This window comes from Malania oleifera, chromosome 8 (genome assembly GCF_029873635.1).
Source record: "Malania oleifera isolate guangnan ecotype guangnan chromosome 8, ASM2987363v1, whole genome shotgun sequence".
Classification (NCBI taxonomy): domain Eukaryota; kingdom Viridiplantae; phylum Streptophyta; class Magnoliopsida; order Santalales; family Ximeniaceae; genus Malania; species Malania oleifera.
The window spans coordinates 46,686,391-46,702,732 of record NC_080424.1 but is presented as its reverse complement, the minus strand read 5'-3'; the positions used below and the strand labels follow the sequence as shown (position 1 = coordinate 46,702,732).

The following is a 16,342-nucleotide window of genomic DNA, read 5'->3' as shown; positions in this document are numbered from 1 at the left end:
GCAAAATAGAAATTTTGGGTCTTTTATATAGTGTACAGTTTTGATCAACCAATGATTGGAGGGTCATCAGTGGTCCAATTGAGCTGATTTTTTGTTAGTGGATAGAGAACTTATAGATGCCAATTTGGAATGGTCGGATTGGCCATCCAAGCACTGTAGATTCAGATATCGACTTTTGAACAGTAACCATATTGAGAAAATTTGGGTTTTTATAATAGCGTGCAAATTTGATCAACCAACAATTGGAGGGTCATGCATAGTGTGATCAAGCTAAGTTTTTGTCAGTAAATAAAGGACTCATAAACGGTGATTTTGAACGATCAGATTGGTCGTCCAAGTATTGTAACGTCATATATCAGGTTTGAATAGTAATCACATTTTTTTTTTTGTTAAATTGTCAATTTTCCCTCTTTAATTTTTTAGATCTCTTATTGTTATCTAAAAATAGAATTATGTGCTCATTTTAATAGCTGAAAATTGAGATCTTATACGCATAGTGAAAGTTTTGAATGAACTCTCAAGTCCCGTGATTTTAATCATTTGATTTGAAGGGATTTTCTACGTAAAATTGTGTCTCATGTGATTGATATTTATGATTAATTTTTGGTTGATTTTGTGCTACTGAAAATATACATTTTTGTACTATTATCGTATCATAAAAACTGACTTTGTTAATGGGGAGAGAAAGAACTTCCGATTGTACTTTCCCAATTTTTCAATGTTTCCCTTCTTCCTAGCACAAGTATGTGGAAATGTATACATTAAAAAGAGTGTAGCTTATTTAGGAAAAAAAGTTATCATTTTAGAATAATGAGTATGGTCCTTAAACTTCTTTATTTAATAAAATTGCTTTAGACATAAGTTCCGCTTAGTAAGATTTACATTTTACAGTGACTTATTATTTAAAAGGATTTCAGAAGATCTGATTGGAGGATGATGGTTGGATGACAGCTCAGTTGTTACGATAACTCTGCCCCACTTCTCCCCAAACCCTCCCACACACGCCCCAAACTCTCCAGGGCACTGCACCTTCTGCTAAGCCATGGATGTAGTATACTGTTACCTTGCTCTCTTCTTCGCTGTTCTCCTTGTTTTACGACTTCAGTTTGTTCGCTGCCGAGTTCTGCCACCGAGTCCACTTGCTCTTCCAATAATTGGCCACCTTCACCTCATCAAGAAACCACTCCACGAAGCACTAGAGAAGCTATCACTCCGATATGGTCCCATACTATATCTCCGGTTCGGTGTCCAGTCCATCGTTGTTGTGTCTTCTCCATCTGCTGTTGAGGAGTGCTTCACCAAGAACGACATAATTTTTGCAAACCGCCCGCGATCTCTTGTTGGGGATATTCTTACATATGATTATACAGCCTTGGTGTTTGCTCCATATGGTCACCTTTGGCGAAGCCTTCGTCGCCTCACAGTTGTCGAAATCTTTTCTTCAAACAGTCTCCAGAAGCTTTCTACCATCCGTGAAGAAGAAGTTTGTAACCTTCTTCGCCTACTTTATGAAGTCTCAAACAGTGGATGCCAAAAGGTAGACCTGAAGTTTACGTTCTCCCTTTTGGCCTTCAATGTCATCATGAAGATAGTTGCTGGAAAGCGCTGTGTTGAAGGAGACGCTGCAAGCGTGGAGATGGGACGAAAACATCTCCAAGAACTCAAGGAAACTTTCCTTCCGAATGTGTCCATGAATATGTGTGACTTCCTGCCAATATTGAGGTGGGTTGGTTACAAAGGATTGGAGAAGAATATGGTGAAGTTGCATAAGAGAAGAGATGAGTTCCTGCAGAGTTTGATAGATGATCTTCGACGAAAGAAAACTACTCATTCTTCTTTCAATGCCACTCCCAATGTGGAAAGGGGGAAGATTTTACTGATCGAAACTCTACTGTCCCTCCAGGAATCTGAACCTGATTTCTATTCAGACGATGTTATCAAAAGCATAATGCTGGTAAGAAGTAACATGCACCTTGTTTATTCTTTCTTTAGGAAGGCTTTGGAGATAGGAACCCCTACTTTGAGATTGAGACAACCTCTGACTAGTACATTTTCCTCTACTGAATTTACTGAATATAAACAAAATATTCTTTGAATGCATTGTTAGGCTACAATTTTTTGCAAAGCTAATTTACTAGCATATCCATTTTTGATAAAGTTGTTTGTGATTAGAGTGTGTATTAACTTACGCTTGGAACTTTATAGGGAAGGGAACGGAGGGGAAAGGGAGTAATGGGTGGGGTGGGGTGGGGTGGCGTGGGGTGGGGTAGGGTTATCTGCCCTTTTTCTTTCTCTTACCTTTTATCTTGTACCAAACATTGAATTTTATAGGGAATCTAGGTACCTTCTAATTTGATCAATGAAGAATTTTATTTAATGAAGGGGCTGTTTTCTAATTATTTTCTCCCTTTAAAGACCTAATACATGGTGTTAGGGATTGACAGTGTAACCTCGATTAAATTGGGAGGAGAGATGTCTTCTCTTGCCCTTGTCAGGAATTTTTATACTAGATGTTGAATTATTCAGATGATGGCTTGTGTGGTTGTCTTGTTGATTGAATATAATAGTTAGTTCCACATATCATTGAATATGAAGATCGCTTGTTTTCATGAATTCATTATTATTGGAACTGATATTTCATGCCTATGATGGCTTTCGAAAACCTCTCAAGATTTCATGACAGCCGGATTGAATGTGTTCTTGTTGGCTAACTTTGTCGAGGGAGAGTCTTGACGAGTGCCGCATGGCCCATCAACTGGGTTTAAATTCCTAGTCCATGACACATGGCCTAAATACATTTTTCTCTTTTTATTTTATTTTCTTGATCATGCTCCTAGTAGTCGCATGCCCTCCATTAAATTTGTGTACTTGCTGTAGGTGTTGCAATAATGGAATACATTTTGTTTTTTATGTATCATAGTTTCAATTCTTTAGCTTTTAATATGACCATTATCTTTAGTAGAATATGCTATTGTTCAACTATTAAAAAGGTTGCTATATAGAGTTGCTTAACTTGCCATTGCATGATCACTGCCACTCATGTCTGTTAGCCTCATATTCAAATTTTAGAGGGCTGCAGTAGGCACTGTCACTGTTGGGGTGTGGATCTACAAGCAACAATCGCACAAGCAAAATATAAAACCACAATACAACACCAGGTTTAAGTGGTTCGGTCCACTGTGACCTACATCCACGAGGGCACACACAATCCACTATAACAAGGAGAATTACAAGGAGGAGGAGGAGGAGGCTACTGCCCTCAACTCCTCTCTCTCTCTCTCTCTCTCTCTCTCTACAAGACACACTTTGCCTCACACTACTTTGCACACCATCACACTGCACTCTGCAACTCCCTCTCTTTGCACACACCACAGCACGCAACTCACAATCTTGTCACTTACAATTACACATATATACATCACATATATATATATACACAAATGGGAGGGGGAAAGTCACAGAAGGTGGCTGCAATTTCAAACATGGTAGATAAAATTTGGGGAGGGTTGCTGATCTTCTTAGCAAAATCAACATAACCTGCTTGGTGGTGCGGCTGCCTAACCAATACAAGTCACACCCTAACAATCTCCACCTTGATGAGTATCAACTCCCAAGTCGATAGCTCCACCGTGATACGAAGTCGATCAAGGCAAATCTTCATAGCTTGGTTCAAACGTCTGAACCATGTAAAGAGCATCGTCTTCTTCATTGGCAAACCGAATTTGCCTATTTGTTTCTAACGAGGTGCAACTATCATCATTTGAGGTCAAACCACCAACCACTATGGTTCCTATCAACTGATACAACCCACAAGACTTCTTCCCAGCAAATATCATTGAGTCACGTCTACTCACCTCCATAGCGCCGCCTACGATAGAGATTTGACAACCCTTAGAATCCAATTAACTAAGGGAGATCAAATTTCTTCGCATCCTTGGAACGAAGTTTACATCATCCAAAATACGGATCGCTCCAACAAGCGTCTTCAGCTTCATATATCCAATCCCCCTAACATCACATAAAGACCCATCACCAAGTGATACTGTACAACGAACTTTGAAAGAATGGAAAAATTCTTTCTTAAAACAAACATAAACTGAACTCACAGATTCCAAAACTCATCCATCATCGTTTGGATTGCTACGAGCATTCATGTTCTTTCTCATCAAATTTTGGCACTCCCTATTTATATTGTCGAATTTCTTGCAGTATTGACACTGCACATTTCTTCGATTGATTTGTTGATGTAAGTTGCTCGCTGTTACAAGGACCTCATCATTACCATGCCATGTGGCGTGCTCTGATACATTGACATCATCACATGTCTTCTTTTCTTTTTTGTATCGTTTTCGATCTTCGCATTCCCTCTTGAAGTGCCCTTTTTATCACACCAATAGCATACAACCTCGCTCATATCTCGTCCTCTTGATTTTGAAAGCCATTGTTTACCTTCAAGCTTTCGATCTCTGCTTCTTCCTTGTCTCTCACTTTTAGCCACCAAAGCTTGCTCATGAGAAGTCACAGTCGGCTTTCTTAACGTCTCTCACAATCTTGAAGTGATGCCATCACATCGTCCAATTTCAAGGTATCCTTCCCCATGAACAATGCAGTTACCAAACCATCAAATGAAGTTGGTAAAGACAACAAAAGTAGAATCGCCTTATCCTCTTCATCAATTTTCACGCTGAGGCGCAATAACTGGGTTAAACCCTTGCTATAATCATTTATGTGACAAAAAAGACAAGTTCCCTCATTCATTCAGGGTTAATAAAGTTTCTTCTTCCAAAAAAACTTATTGGTAAGGTACTTTGACATATACCTTTGCTCCAATTTCTTCTAGAGCTCCATTGGTGAAGTTTCGTCTAGCACCGAATATTTGACTTCATTTGTTAGACATAATCAGATTGTGCTAACCGTCTTCATCTCTAATTCGTTCCAATCATCATCTTTGATATCATTGGGCTTCTTCCCGATTAGCGGCTTGATCAAGCCTTATTGAACCAAAATATCCTTCACCGTGCTTTGCCACAAGTTGAAGTTGTTTCGCCCATCAAACTTCTCCACCTCAAAGTTTGAAGTTCCAACACCTATCATTCTACTCCGAATCTCACAAAATGGACACCGCGAATGGCTCTAGAATGGCCGAAAATCTTAGAAATGGTTCAAGACGTTCAAAAAAACCGACCGAAATGGCTTCAAAAAACCCGGTCAAACTTCTAGTCAAAACGGACAATTTCAATCAAACTTAACGGAATATTCCTCTATCTAAGGAATATTCCTAACACCGTAACTTAATGCATCCTGCTGATGTGGCACTATAGGGCCCACTTCATGTTGGGTCCACCCGCTCACGTGGCACCGGGCCCACCTCCTATGGGGCCCACCTTTTGACGTGGCACTGGGGTCCTGATTGCTGACATTGCTGCTGACTGTGCAGCCGACTCAGTGCTGACGTAGCTCAATGACATAGAGCTACGTGGTCGTGGAGCCGCTGACGTGGGTTGACTCCTTGGTGACACGGATGCTTACTTAGTGCTTACGCGGTGTTGACGTCAGACTTCTTCGACCTTCAAAAGCTCGCCGGACAATCGCCAGCACGTGGGAGCGCGTGATCCTACTTTTCGATCAATTTCTGGCGCGTAAGCCCACCAGCCGATCACCGACAAGAGCGTGGTGGCGTGTGTGGATGAGTGGTAACATCTTTTGGCCGTCTGTGGTGCGTGCGAGCGTGTGTGAGCACGTGCGGCCTCTTCTGAGCTCCGCTCGAGCTTCAGTTACCGCCGTTGGCTTCATCTTGACTAGAGGAATGATGGCCTCAAAACTAAATTTTGAGCTATTGGGTAAAGGCTCAAATCTGGGAATTTTTCTCCCATCTGGCGATTTTACTCCAACCTCGTTTTGCTACCAATTGTTGGGGTGTGGATCTACAAGCAACAATCGTACAAGCAAAATACACAACCACAATACAACACCAAATTTATGTGGTTTGGTCCACTATGACCTACGTCCACGGGAGCACACACAATCCACTATAACCAGGAGAATTACAAGGAGGAGGAGGAGGCTACTGCCCTCAACGCCACCCTCTCTCTCTCTCTTTACAACACACACTCTACCTCAGACTACTCTGTACACCACCGCACTGCACTCTGCAACTCCCGCTCTTTGCACACACCACAACACACAACTCACAATCTTGCCACTCACAATTACACACACATCATATATATATACACAAATAGGAAAGGGAAAGTCACAAAAGGTGGCTGCAATATCAAACATGGTAGGAAGAGTTTGGTGGAGGGCTGCTGGTCTTTTAAGTAAAATCAACATAACCTGCTTGGTGGTGCGGCTGTCTAACCAATACAAGCCACACCCTAACAATCTCCACCTTGACGAGTATCAAATCATAAGTCCAAAACTCCACCTTGATACGAACTCGATCAAGGAAAATCTTCATAGCTTGCTTCAAACGTCTAAACCATGCAAAGACCACCGCCTTCTTCAAACCGAACTCGTCTGTTCGTTTCTAACGACGTGTAACTATCATCATTCGAGGTCAAACCACCAACCACTGTGGTTCCCATCAACTGATACAGCGCACGAGACTCCTTCCTAGTAAATATCATTGAGTCATGTCTACTCACCTCCATACCTCCACCTGCGACCGAAAATTGGCAACCCTTAGAATCCAACTAACTAAGGGAGATTAAATTTATTCGCACCCTTGGAACGAAGTTTACGTCATCCAAAATACAGATCGCTAAAACAAGCGTCTTCAGCTTCATAGATCCAATCCCTATGACATTGCCTGAAGATCCATCACCAAGTGATACCGTATCACAAACTTCTTTAAAAGAATGGAAAAATTCTTTCTTGAAACAAACATAAATTGAAATCCTGAAGTCCAAAACTCATCCATCATCATTTGGACTGCTATGAGCATTCATGTTCTTTTTCATCAATTTTCGGGACTCCCTCTTCATATGGCCGAACTTCTTGCAGTATCGACACTGCACATTTCTTCGATTTATTTTTCGATATAAGCTACTCGTCGTTACGAGGACCTCATCATTACCATGTCATGTGGCATGCTCTGATACATTGACATCATCCCGCATCTTCTTTTTTTCTTCGTATCATTTTCAATCTTCACAATCCCTTTTGAAGTGCCCCTTTTTATCACACCAATATCATATGACCTCGCTCGTATCTCATCCTCTTGATTTTGAATGTCATTGTTTACCTCCAAGCTTTCGATCTTTGCTTCTTCCCTGTCTCTCACTATTAGCCACCAAACCTTGCTGATGAGAAGTCACAATCGGCTTTCTTAACGTCTCTCACAATCTTGAAGTGATGACATCACATCATCCAATTTCAAGGTATCCTTCCCCATGAGCAATGCAGTTACCAAACCATCAAATGAAATTGGTAAAGACGACAAATGTAGAAGCACCTTATCCTCTTCCTCAATTTTCACGCAAAGGCTCAATAACTGGGTCAAAATCTTGTTATAATAATTTATGTGATCAAAAAGACAAGTTCCCTCATTCATTCGGAGTTAATAAAGTTTCTTCTTCAGAAACAACTTTTTGGGAAGAGACTTTGACATATACCTTTGCTCCAATTTTTGCCAGAGCTCCATTAGTGAAGTTTTGTCTAACACTGAATATTTGACTTCATTTGCTAGACACAATCGGATTGTGCTAACCGTCTTCATCTCTAATTCGATCCAATCATCATCTTTGATATCATCGGGCTTCTTGCCAATTAGCGGCTTGATCAAGCCTTGTTGAACCAAAATATCCTTCACCGTGTTTTGCCACAAGTTGAAGTTGTTTCGCCCATCAAACTTCTCCACCTCAAATTTTGAAGTTCCAACACCTTTCATTCTGCTCTGAATCTCACAAAACGGACACCACAAATGGCTCTAGAATGGCTGAAAACCTTAGAAATGGTTCAAGACGTTCGAAAAACCGACTTAAATGGCTTTGAAAAGCCCGGTCAAACTTCTAGTCAAAACGGTCAATTTTGATCAAACTTAATGGAAGATTCCTCCGTCTAAGGAATATTCATGACACCATTGCTTAACGCAATCTGCTGATGTTGCACTATAGGGCCCACTTTCATGTGGGGTCCACCTGCTCACGTGGCACTAGGCCCACCTCCTATGGGGCCCACTTGTTAACGTGGCACTAGGATCCCGGTTGCTGACGTGGCTGCTAACTGTGCAGCCGACTCAGCGCTGACATAGCTCAATGACATGGAGCTACGTGATCATGGGCCCACTGACGTGGCCTAACTCCTTGGTGATGCGGACGCTTGTTCAGCGCTTACGCGGTGCTGACGTTAGCCTTCTTTGACCTTCAGATGCTCGCCGAACAATCGCCGGCACATGGGAGCGCGTGATGTGACGACCTGCTTAATTTTAACATTTTTTCATAATATAATAAAATAAATATCACCAAGCTCAGCAGATCATAATCCACCTGGACCCATGGGTACCAGGGATACATCAGAACACATAACGGAAGCCTAAGCAGCAGGAAACATATAATCACAATATTATTAATACAAAACATCCATCACATTACTATAAATACTAGAGTCACTATATCCACTGTATTTCCATATATACATCCCAAAAATAAGATCTAGGGACATTTCCCACAAAATCTAACTGTCCCTACAAAAACTTACCCTTTAAAAAGGGCAAATAAACAGCACTAGATCAGCGGGGCTTTTCCTGCTCTCCTATATGGGGCTCCTGAAACGTTTATAAAATTTACGAGTGAGACACCTCTCAGTAAGGGAAATAAACTAATACCAATGTGTGGCAACATAAGTATTCCGTGTTATATATATATCGTACAAAACATATTCAATAACTGTTTTGTCAAATCTGGGAAAACATATATATCATCAAAACATGACAGAACATACTGCATTTTTATAAACATATTTCATCTCATATAATAATAATAATAATAATAATACAAAAACATTCCTGGTAGGTTAGCTGGTTGTTGTCATGTATTACCCCCAAATGACTCGGTTGTGTGGCCCGAAGGTAGGCCCTGACAATGGTTGGTCGACCACTGCCAAGTCAAAAGTACAATCTGTAAGTCTGATGGGTTTGCCAAACCTGGTCTGTACATCAGGGGGGCTCACACACTTCTTAAAAACCACATCGACCATCCAATCTCACACCACTCCGTACAGCAGCGTTAACACAAATATCATGATCATGAAGACCATGGACACATAGCAACGGTACCGTGCAAGTGCTAGCCTAAACCAAGCCAACCAGGTTCTGATATCATATAACATATATTGAAACTGTGATACGTGGATATCTCACATCATTAATTATTAGATCAATCAAATCATTTTGCATATATATGTATATCGTGAAAATCATCGGCCCATACGCCAGTATTTCACATTTTACCATAGTTCGGCCCGTACGCTGACAAATCATACACATAGCTCAGCTCGTACGCCAAAAAATCATACACATGGCACGGCCCGTACACTGGTTTTCCATTATAAAAATCTGTATCATAATCACATTCCCAGAAAACAATATTTCATAACCAATTCTACTCATGCCACACTAAACAGGTTTTCACATATTCAACATACCATCATTTTCAACAGTATTTTCTCAAATATATAAATCATTTATAAATATATTTATTTGCTAAAATCAAATGCTATATATATACATATACATTTTCTTAAAAAGTACTAGATTAGTTTATCCCCTTACTTGATTCCTGAAAAGCCCCTAAGAAAATCTGCCTCGCACCCACAGGGCTCCCAACTCAACACCCTAAAAATAACATTCTTCATAACTAAAGTTCAATATTTCTAAGTGTATAACACTTTCGACAACTACCAACAATCCAAATATTGAGTAGAAAGCCTTACCCTAGATTTGGGATGGTTTCCAACTCAGCCCCACCGACAATCCGCTCTGGCAAACTTGCAGAGAACTATCCCAGGAGCGTCGTGGTGGCTTCGGATTGTTGATCTGGCATAAATCTGGCCCGAAATCGATGAAGGAGAGAGAGAGAGAGAGAGAGAGAGAGAGAGAGAGAGAGAGAAAATTGAAGGGGAGAGAGAGGAGAGAGATTTCTTAATTGTAAAGTAAAAATCTAGATTTTTCTATATTTATAGAACTAGATTCGTCGACAAGCCATGTCATTCGTCGATGAATCCTTTAATAATTTCATCGATGAAATTCAATCCTCGTCGATGAAATTCAGTCGACTCAAACCTCTCTCAGTATTTCTTCATTGACAAATTCTCTTAAACCCTCGTTAACGAATCCCCTGTATTCATCGACGAAGCCCTGATGATTTTCCTTGGTTATTCCTTCCAAAGTCGACTTCTTCCTTCTATTATTATCTCTATTTCCCTTCCTTCTGCATGTAGCCTCTTCTGAGCTCCGTACGAGCTTCGGTTAGCTCCGTTGGCTTCGTCTCAAAGAGAGGAATGGTGGCCTCAAAACTGAGTTATGAGCTACCGGGCAGAGGCTCCAATCTGCAAATTTTTCTCCCATCTGGCGATTTTACTCCAACCTCCCTCTGATACCAATTCTTGGGGTGTGATTCTAAGAACAACAATCACACAAGAAAAATACACAACCACAATACAACACCAGATTTATGTGGTTCAGTCCACTATGACCTACATCAATGGGAGAACATACAATCCACTATAACTGAGAGAATTACAAGAAGGAGGAGGAGGCTACTGCCCTCAACTCCACACACACACTCTCTCTCTCTACAATACACACTCTACCTCACACTACTCAGCACACCACCACACCGCACTCTGCAACTCCCTCTCTTTGCACACACCACAACATGCAACTCACAATCTTGCCACTCACAATTACACACACATACATCACATATATATACACAAATGGGAGGGGGAAAGTCCCAAAAGGTGGCTGCAATTTCAAACATGGTAGGTAGAGTTTGGTGGAGGGTTGCTGGTCTTCTCCGCAAAATCAACATAAGTTACTCTGTGGTACGGCTGCCTAACCAATACGAGCCACACCCTAACAATCTCCACCTTGGCGAGTAGCAACTCTAAAGTCCACAGCTCCACCTTGATACGAACTCGATTAAGGCAAATCTTCATGGCTTGGTTCAAACATATGAACCATGCAAAAAGCACCGCCTTCTTCATCGGAAAACCAAACTCGTCTATTCGTTTCTAATAACATGCAACTATCATCATTCAAGGTCAAACCATCAACCACTGTGTGTCCTATGAACTGATACAGCCCACGAGACTCCCTCCCAATAAATATCATTGAGTCACGTTGGGTCACCTCCATAGCTCCACCTGCGACAAATATTTGGCAACCCTTAGAATCAAACCTACTAAGGGAGATCAAATTTCGTTGCATCCTTGGAACGAAGATTACATCATCCAAAATACAGATTGCGCCAACAGGCGTCTTCAGCTTCATAGATCCAATCCCTTTAACATTATATGAAGACCCATCACCAAGTGATACCGTACCGTGAACTTCTTTGAAAGAATGGAAAAAAAAAAAAAAGATCTTTCTTAAAACAAACATGAACAGAATTCCTAGAATCCAAAACCCATCCATTATCGTTTAGAGTGCTAAGAGCATTCATCATCTTTCTCATCAATTTCTAACACTCCCTCTTCATATGGCCAAACTTCTTGCAGTATCGACACTTCATATTTCTTCGATTTATTTTTCGATATAAGCTACTCGTCATTACAAGGACCTCATCATTACCATGTCATGTGGCATGCTCCGATACATTGACATCATCCCGTGTCTTCTTTTTTTCTTCGTATCATTTTCAATCTTCACAATCCCTCTTGAAGTGCCCCTTTTTATCACACCAATATCATATGACCTCGCTTGTAACTCATCCTCTTGATTTTGAATGTCATTGTTTACCTCCAAGCTTTCGATCTTTGCTTCTTCCTTGTCTCTCACTATTAGCCACCAAATCTTGCTCATGAGAAGTCACAATCGGCTTTCTTAACGTATCTCATAATCTTGAAGTAATGTCATCACATCATCCAATTTCAAGGTATCCTTCCCCACGAGCAATGCCTACCAGACCATCAAATGAAGTTAGTAGAGACGACAAAAGTAGAAGCGCCTTGTCCTCTTCATCAATTTTCACGCTGAGGCTCAAAAACTGGGTGAAAATCTTACTGTAATCATTTATGTGATCAAAAAGACAACTTCCCTCATTCATTCGGAGTTAATAAAATTTCCTTTTCAGAAACAACTTATTGGTAAAGGACTTTGACATATACCTTTACTCCAATTTCTTCCAAAGGTCCATCGGTGAAGTTTCGTCTTGCACCGAATATTTAACTTCATTTGCTAGACACAATCAGATTGTGCTAACTGTCTTCATCTCTAATTTATTCCAATCATCATCTTTGATATCATCGGGATTCTTCCCAATTAGAGGCTTGATCAAGCCTTGTTGAACCAAAATATCCTTCACTGTGCTTTGCCACAAGCTGAAGTTGTTTCGCCTATCAAACTTCTCCACCACAAATTTTGAAGTGCCAACACATGCCATTATGCTCATAATCTCACAAAATGTACACTGCCAATGGCTCCATAATGGCTAAAAACCTTAGAAATGATTCAAAAAGTTCGAAAAATAGACCCGACATGGCTCCAAAAAGTTGGGACAAACTTCTTATCAAAACGGTCAATTTTGGTCAAACTTGACAAAATATTCCCCTATCTAACGGAATATTCTTGATGCCGGTAATAGTCACTAACGCCATTACTTAATGATGTCTGCTGACGTCGCACTGTAGGACCCCTTCCTGTGGGGTCCACCTACTGATGTGGCACCAAGCACACATCCTGTGGGGCCCACCTACTGACATGGCACTTGGGTCCCAGCTGCTGACACGGCGTGGGTCCCCACTAACGTGGTTGCTAACTATGTAGCCGACTCAGCGCTGACGTGGAGCTACATGGCTGTAGACCTACTGACGTGGCCTAACTCCTTAGTGACATGGACGCTTACTCGGTGCTTATGCGCTGCTGACGTCACTCTGACATCAGCCTTCTTCGACCTTCAGATGCTTTCTGGACAATCCCCGGTGCGTGGAAGCACATGATCCCACCTTCCGATCACTTGCCAGCGTGTGAGGGTGCGTGAGCCCACCAGCTGATCACCTACCAAAGCGTGGTGGCGCGTTTGGATGTGTGGCAACATCTTTTGGCCATCTGTGGTGTGTGCAACCACATGCGGCCTCTTCTGAGCTCTATTCAAGCTTCGGTTACCGTCGTTGGCTTCGTCTTGATGTGAGGAATGGTGGCCTCAAAACTGAGTTCTGAGCTACTGTGCAGAAGCTTCAATCTGAGAATTTTTCTTCCATCAGGCGATTTTGCTCCAACCTCCCTCTGATACCAATTGGTGGGGTGTGAATCTATGAGCAATAATCGCATAAGAAAAATACACAACCATAATACAACGCCAGATTTATATGGTTTGGTCCACTATAACCTACGCCCATGGGAGCACACACAATCCGTTATAATTGGGAGAATTACACGAAGGAGGAGGAGGCTATTGCCTTAACTCCACTCTCTCTCTCTCTCTCTCTCTCTCTCTCTCTCTCTCTCTCTCTCTCTCTCTCTCTCTCTACAACACACACTCTGCCTTACACTACTATGCACACCACCACACCGCACTCTACATCTCCCTCTCTTTTCACACACCATAGCACCAACTCACAATCTTGCCACTCACAATTACACACATATACATCACATACATACACACAAATGGGAGGGGGAAAGTCACAGAAGGTGGCTGCAATTTCAAACATGGTAGGTAGAGTTTGGTGGAGGGCTACTTTCTCAACAAAATCAACGTAAGTTGTTGGGTGGTGCGGATGCCTAACCAATATCAGCCACACCCTAACAGTTACTTCACTGCAGCAATCCAAACACAGCCCACCATGGTTGTGGTGGCCCATCCACATGATGTGCTGGGATGTAGTCAGCTCATCCCTAACTTTAAATTGCAATCTTCAATTTTTTTAATGTGACTATTATCTCATTTCAAGGTCTTCATACACTTAATAGGCATTCAAATTTTCATTCTAGCATTGATGAAAATATGTGCTCTAGCTTATGTTTATTGCAGGAATAGATACATCAGGCATCACTTTGCAATGGGCAATGTCTCTTCTCCTGAATCACCCACAGGTGTTACAGAAGGTGAGAGCAGAGATTGATAACCATGTCGAACCCGAGCGCTTAATTGGTGATACGGATCTTTCCAAGCTTCCTTATCTCCGTTGCATTGTCTACGAGACTCTTAGATTATATCCCACTGTGCCATTACTACTGCCTCATTTTTCATCCAATGATTGCACTCTTGGAGGATATGACATACCGCGTGAAACAGTTTTGTTAGTAAATGCTTGGGCTCTTCACAGAGATCCCAAAATATGGGACGACCCCAACAAGTTCATGCCAGAGAGGTTTGAAGCCACAGAAGGGGAAAAAGAAATGTTCAAATTTGTTCCTTTTGGAGTGGGGCGGAGGGCATGTCCAGGTGCTAGCATGGCCATACGGACAATTTCACTAGCATTGGGTGCACTCATTCAGTGTTTTGAGTGGGAAAGGGTTGGGCTTGAGATGGACATGGGCTATGATTTTACACTGACTTTGGCCATGGTTGAGCCTTTGGAAGCCGTGTGCACTCCACGCAAGAATTTGCTTAAACTCCTCTCCCAACTTTGAATTCAAATTGTGTTACCTTCGTGTTATATACTCGAATTTATATGTGAATATGAAATTCCATCTACGAGGGATTGAAGGTGCTTGTTTTCCTTGATCTAAGAATGTAATGTGAATGTTTGAAGTAGTGAAAGTAATGGCTTCTACAATCACTAAACATAGGTTTGGATGGAAGTAGCCACACTTTCACATAGATCATTAATGGATTGTAAACATTTCTATGTTTCTGTACTCAATTTAGCCCAATTCTCATTGCAATTTACAACCTATTAGCTTAAAACAAGTAGAGGTAGAATGGCTTATGGACCCATAGATTATAACTCGCTAAACAACAAATTGCTCTTGTATTGCAAAAGAACTGTTCTGTTTATTGTGGCACTGTTGTGCTTCATGTAGTCTCTTCCCAAGCATGGATTTTATCCATGGTGCCTTTGGAAATATGGTTTCAGACTTTTGACTTTTGAAATTCGTGGAAAAATTTGTCTTTCATCAAAACTTTTTCTTTACCAAAATTTTAAGTCTACAACCTCAACATAGAGTTAATGTGGTTGTAATTTAGAAAAAAAAAATGAAAAAAGAAAGATATTTTTTGGGGCTTGGGGCTTCTCGGTGTCTTCACGAAAATTTTCAAATTTCAAGTGAATCACCACAAGCCACGATAGAAAAATAATAATAATTAAAAAACTTATGACCTATTTTAGTATTAAAGTTATTATTCAAACTTGAGCAAAAATCATCCGCTGCTTTATAATGAGATAGGAACTAGGAAACATATGACAACAACTAGGTAATAGATTGTCTATGCAAAACTTCTTATGCATTGGTCTGTCATTCTCATTTCCTTGTCTTAGTGAAATTATTCTTATAATAGAAAACTTGATTTGCAAGTGTCTCAAACTCCTTATACTTCACCCATTTCAATTTCTTAAAGCCAACTCCATCATCCCATATAAAGTCTCGAGAAGCCACCCTATCCTGTAGAAACTAGAGTTATAAATGAGCTGGGCTTTAATCAGCTTGAGTTTGAGGGATCTTGGCTCTCAAATCGAGCTTAAATATATTGCTTGAGAGTTTGACTCTACACGAACTCGTTTCATATTAATAAACAACTATAGCTCATTTCAATTCTACTCATAAATTTTTTTGCCTTTGCTTTGTAAAACAAATGTAATTATATTACAAGAAAATGTAATTGTGTAATGAAAAATAAAACTACAAAAAATTTAAAAAATATAGGATAACGATAATTAAAAGTACAATATGTTCTAAAATAAATAAAAAAAATCAAATATGTTATTGAGCTAAATCTTGTGCTCATTTATTGAGTTAGCTCATGAGTCTAATAAATGAGCCCACTGTCAAGCTTGTAACAAGTTGGCTCACGAGCAAGTTAAGCTCGCTAGTAAACAAATTGACTTGCGAGTCTTGTAAGCTTTGTATGAAATGACTCAAGCTCATTTCATTATAAACGAATTTGAGTAAGTCATTACCAATCCAAGTGAGAACTAAGTATATCTCTTCCTGTTCAACTCAATTATAACCTTACTT

At 40.6% G+C, this 16,342-nt stretch overlaps 1 protein-coding gene across 1 annotated transcript; it reads left to right on the top strand.

The window, feature by feature from the left end:
- The first annotated feature begins 942 nt into the window (after positions 1–942).
- LOC131162496 (cytochrome P450 81C13-like) lies at positions 943–15,040 on the top strand. The gene is made up of 2 exons (XM_058119048.1): positions 943–1,954; positions 14,180–15,040. The coding sequence occupies exons 1-2, from the start codon at positions 1,043–1,045 to the stop codon at positions 14,795–14,797; spliced, it is 1,530 nt and encodes a 509-aa protein (XP_057975031.1). The 5' UTR covers positions 943–1,042; the 3' UTR covers positions 14,798–15,040.
- Positions 15,041–16,342: the final 1,302 nt, after the last annotated feature.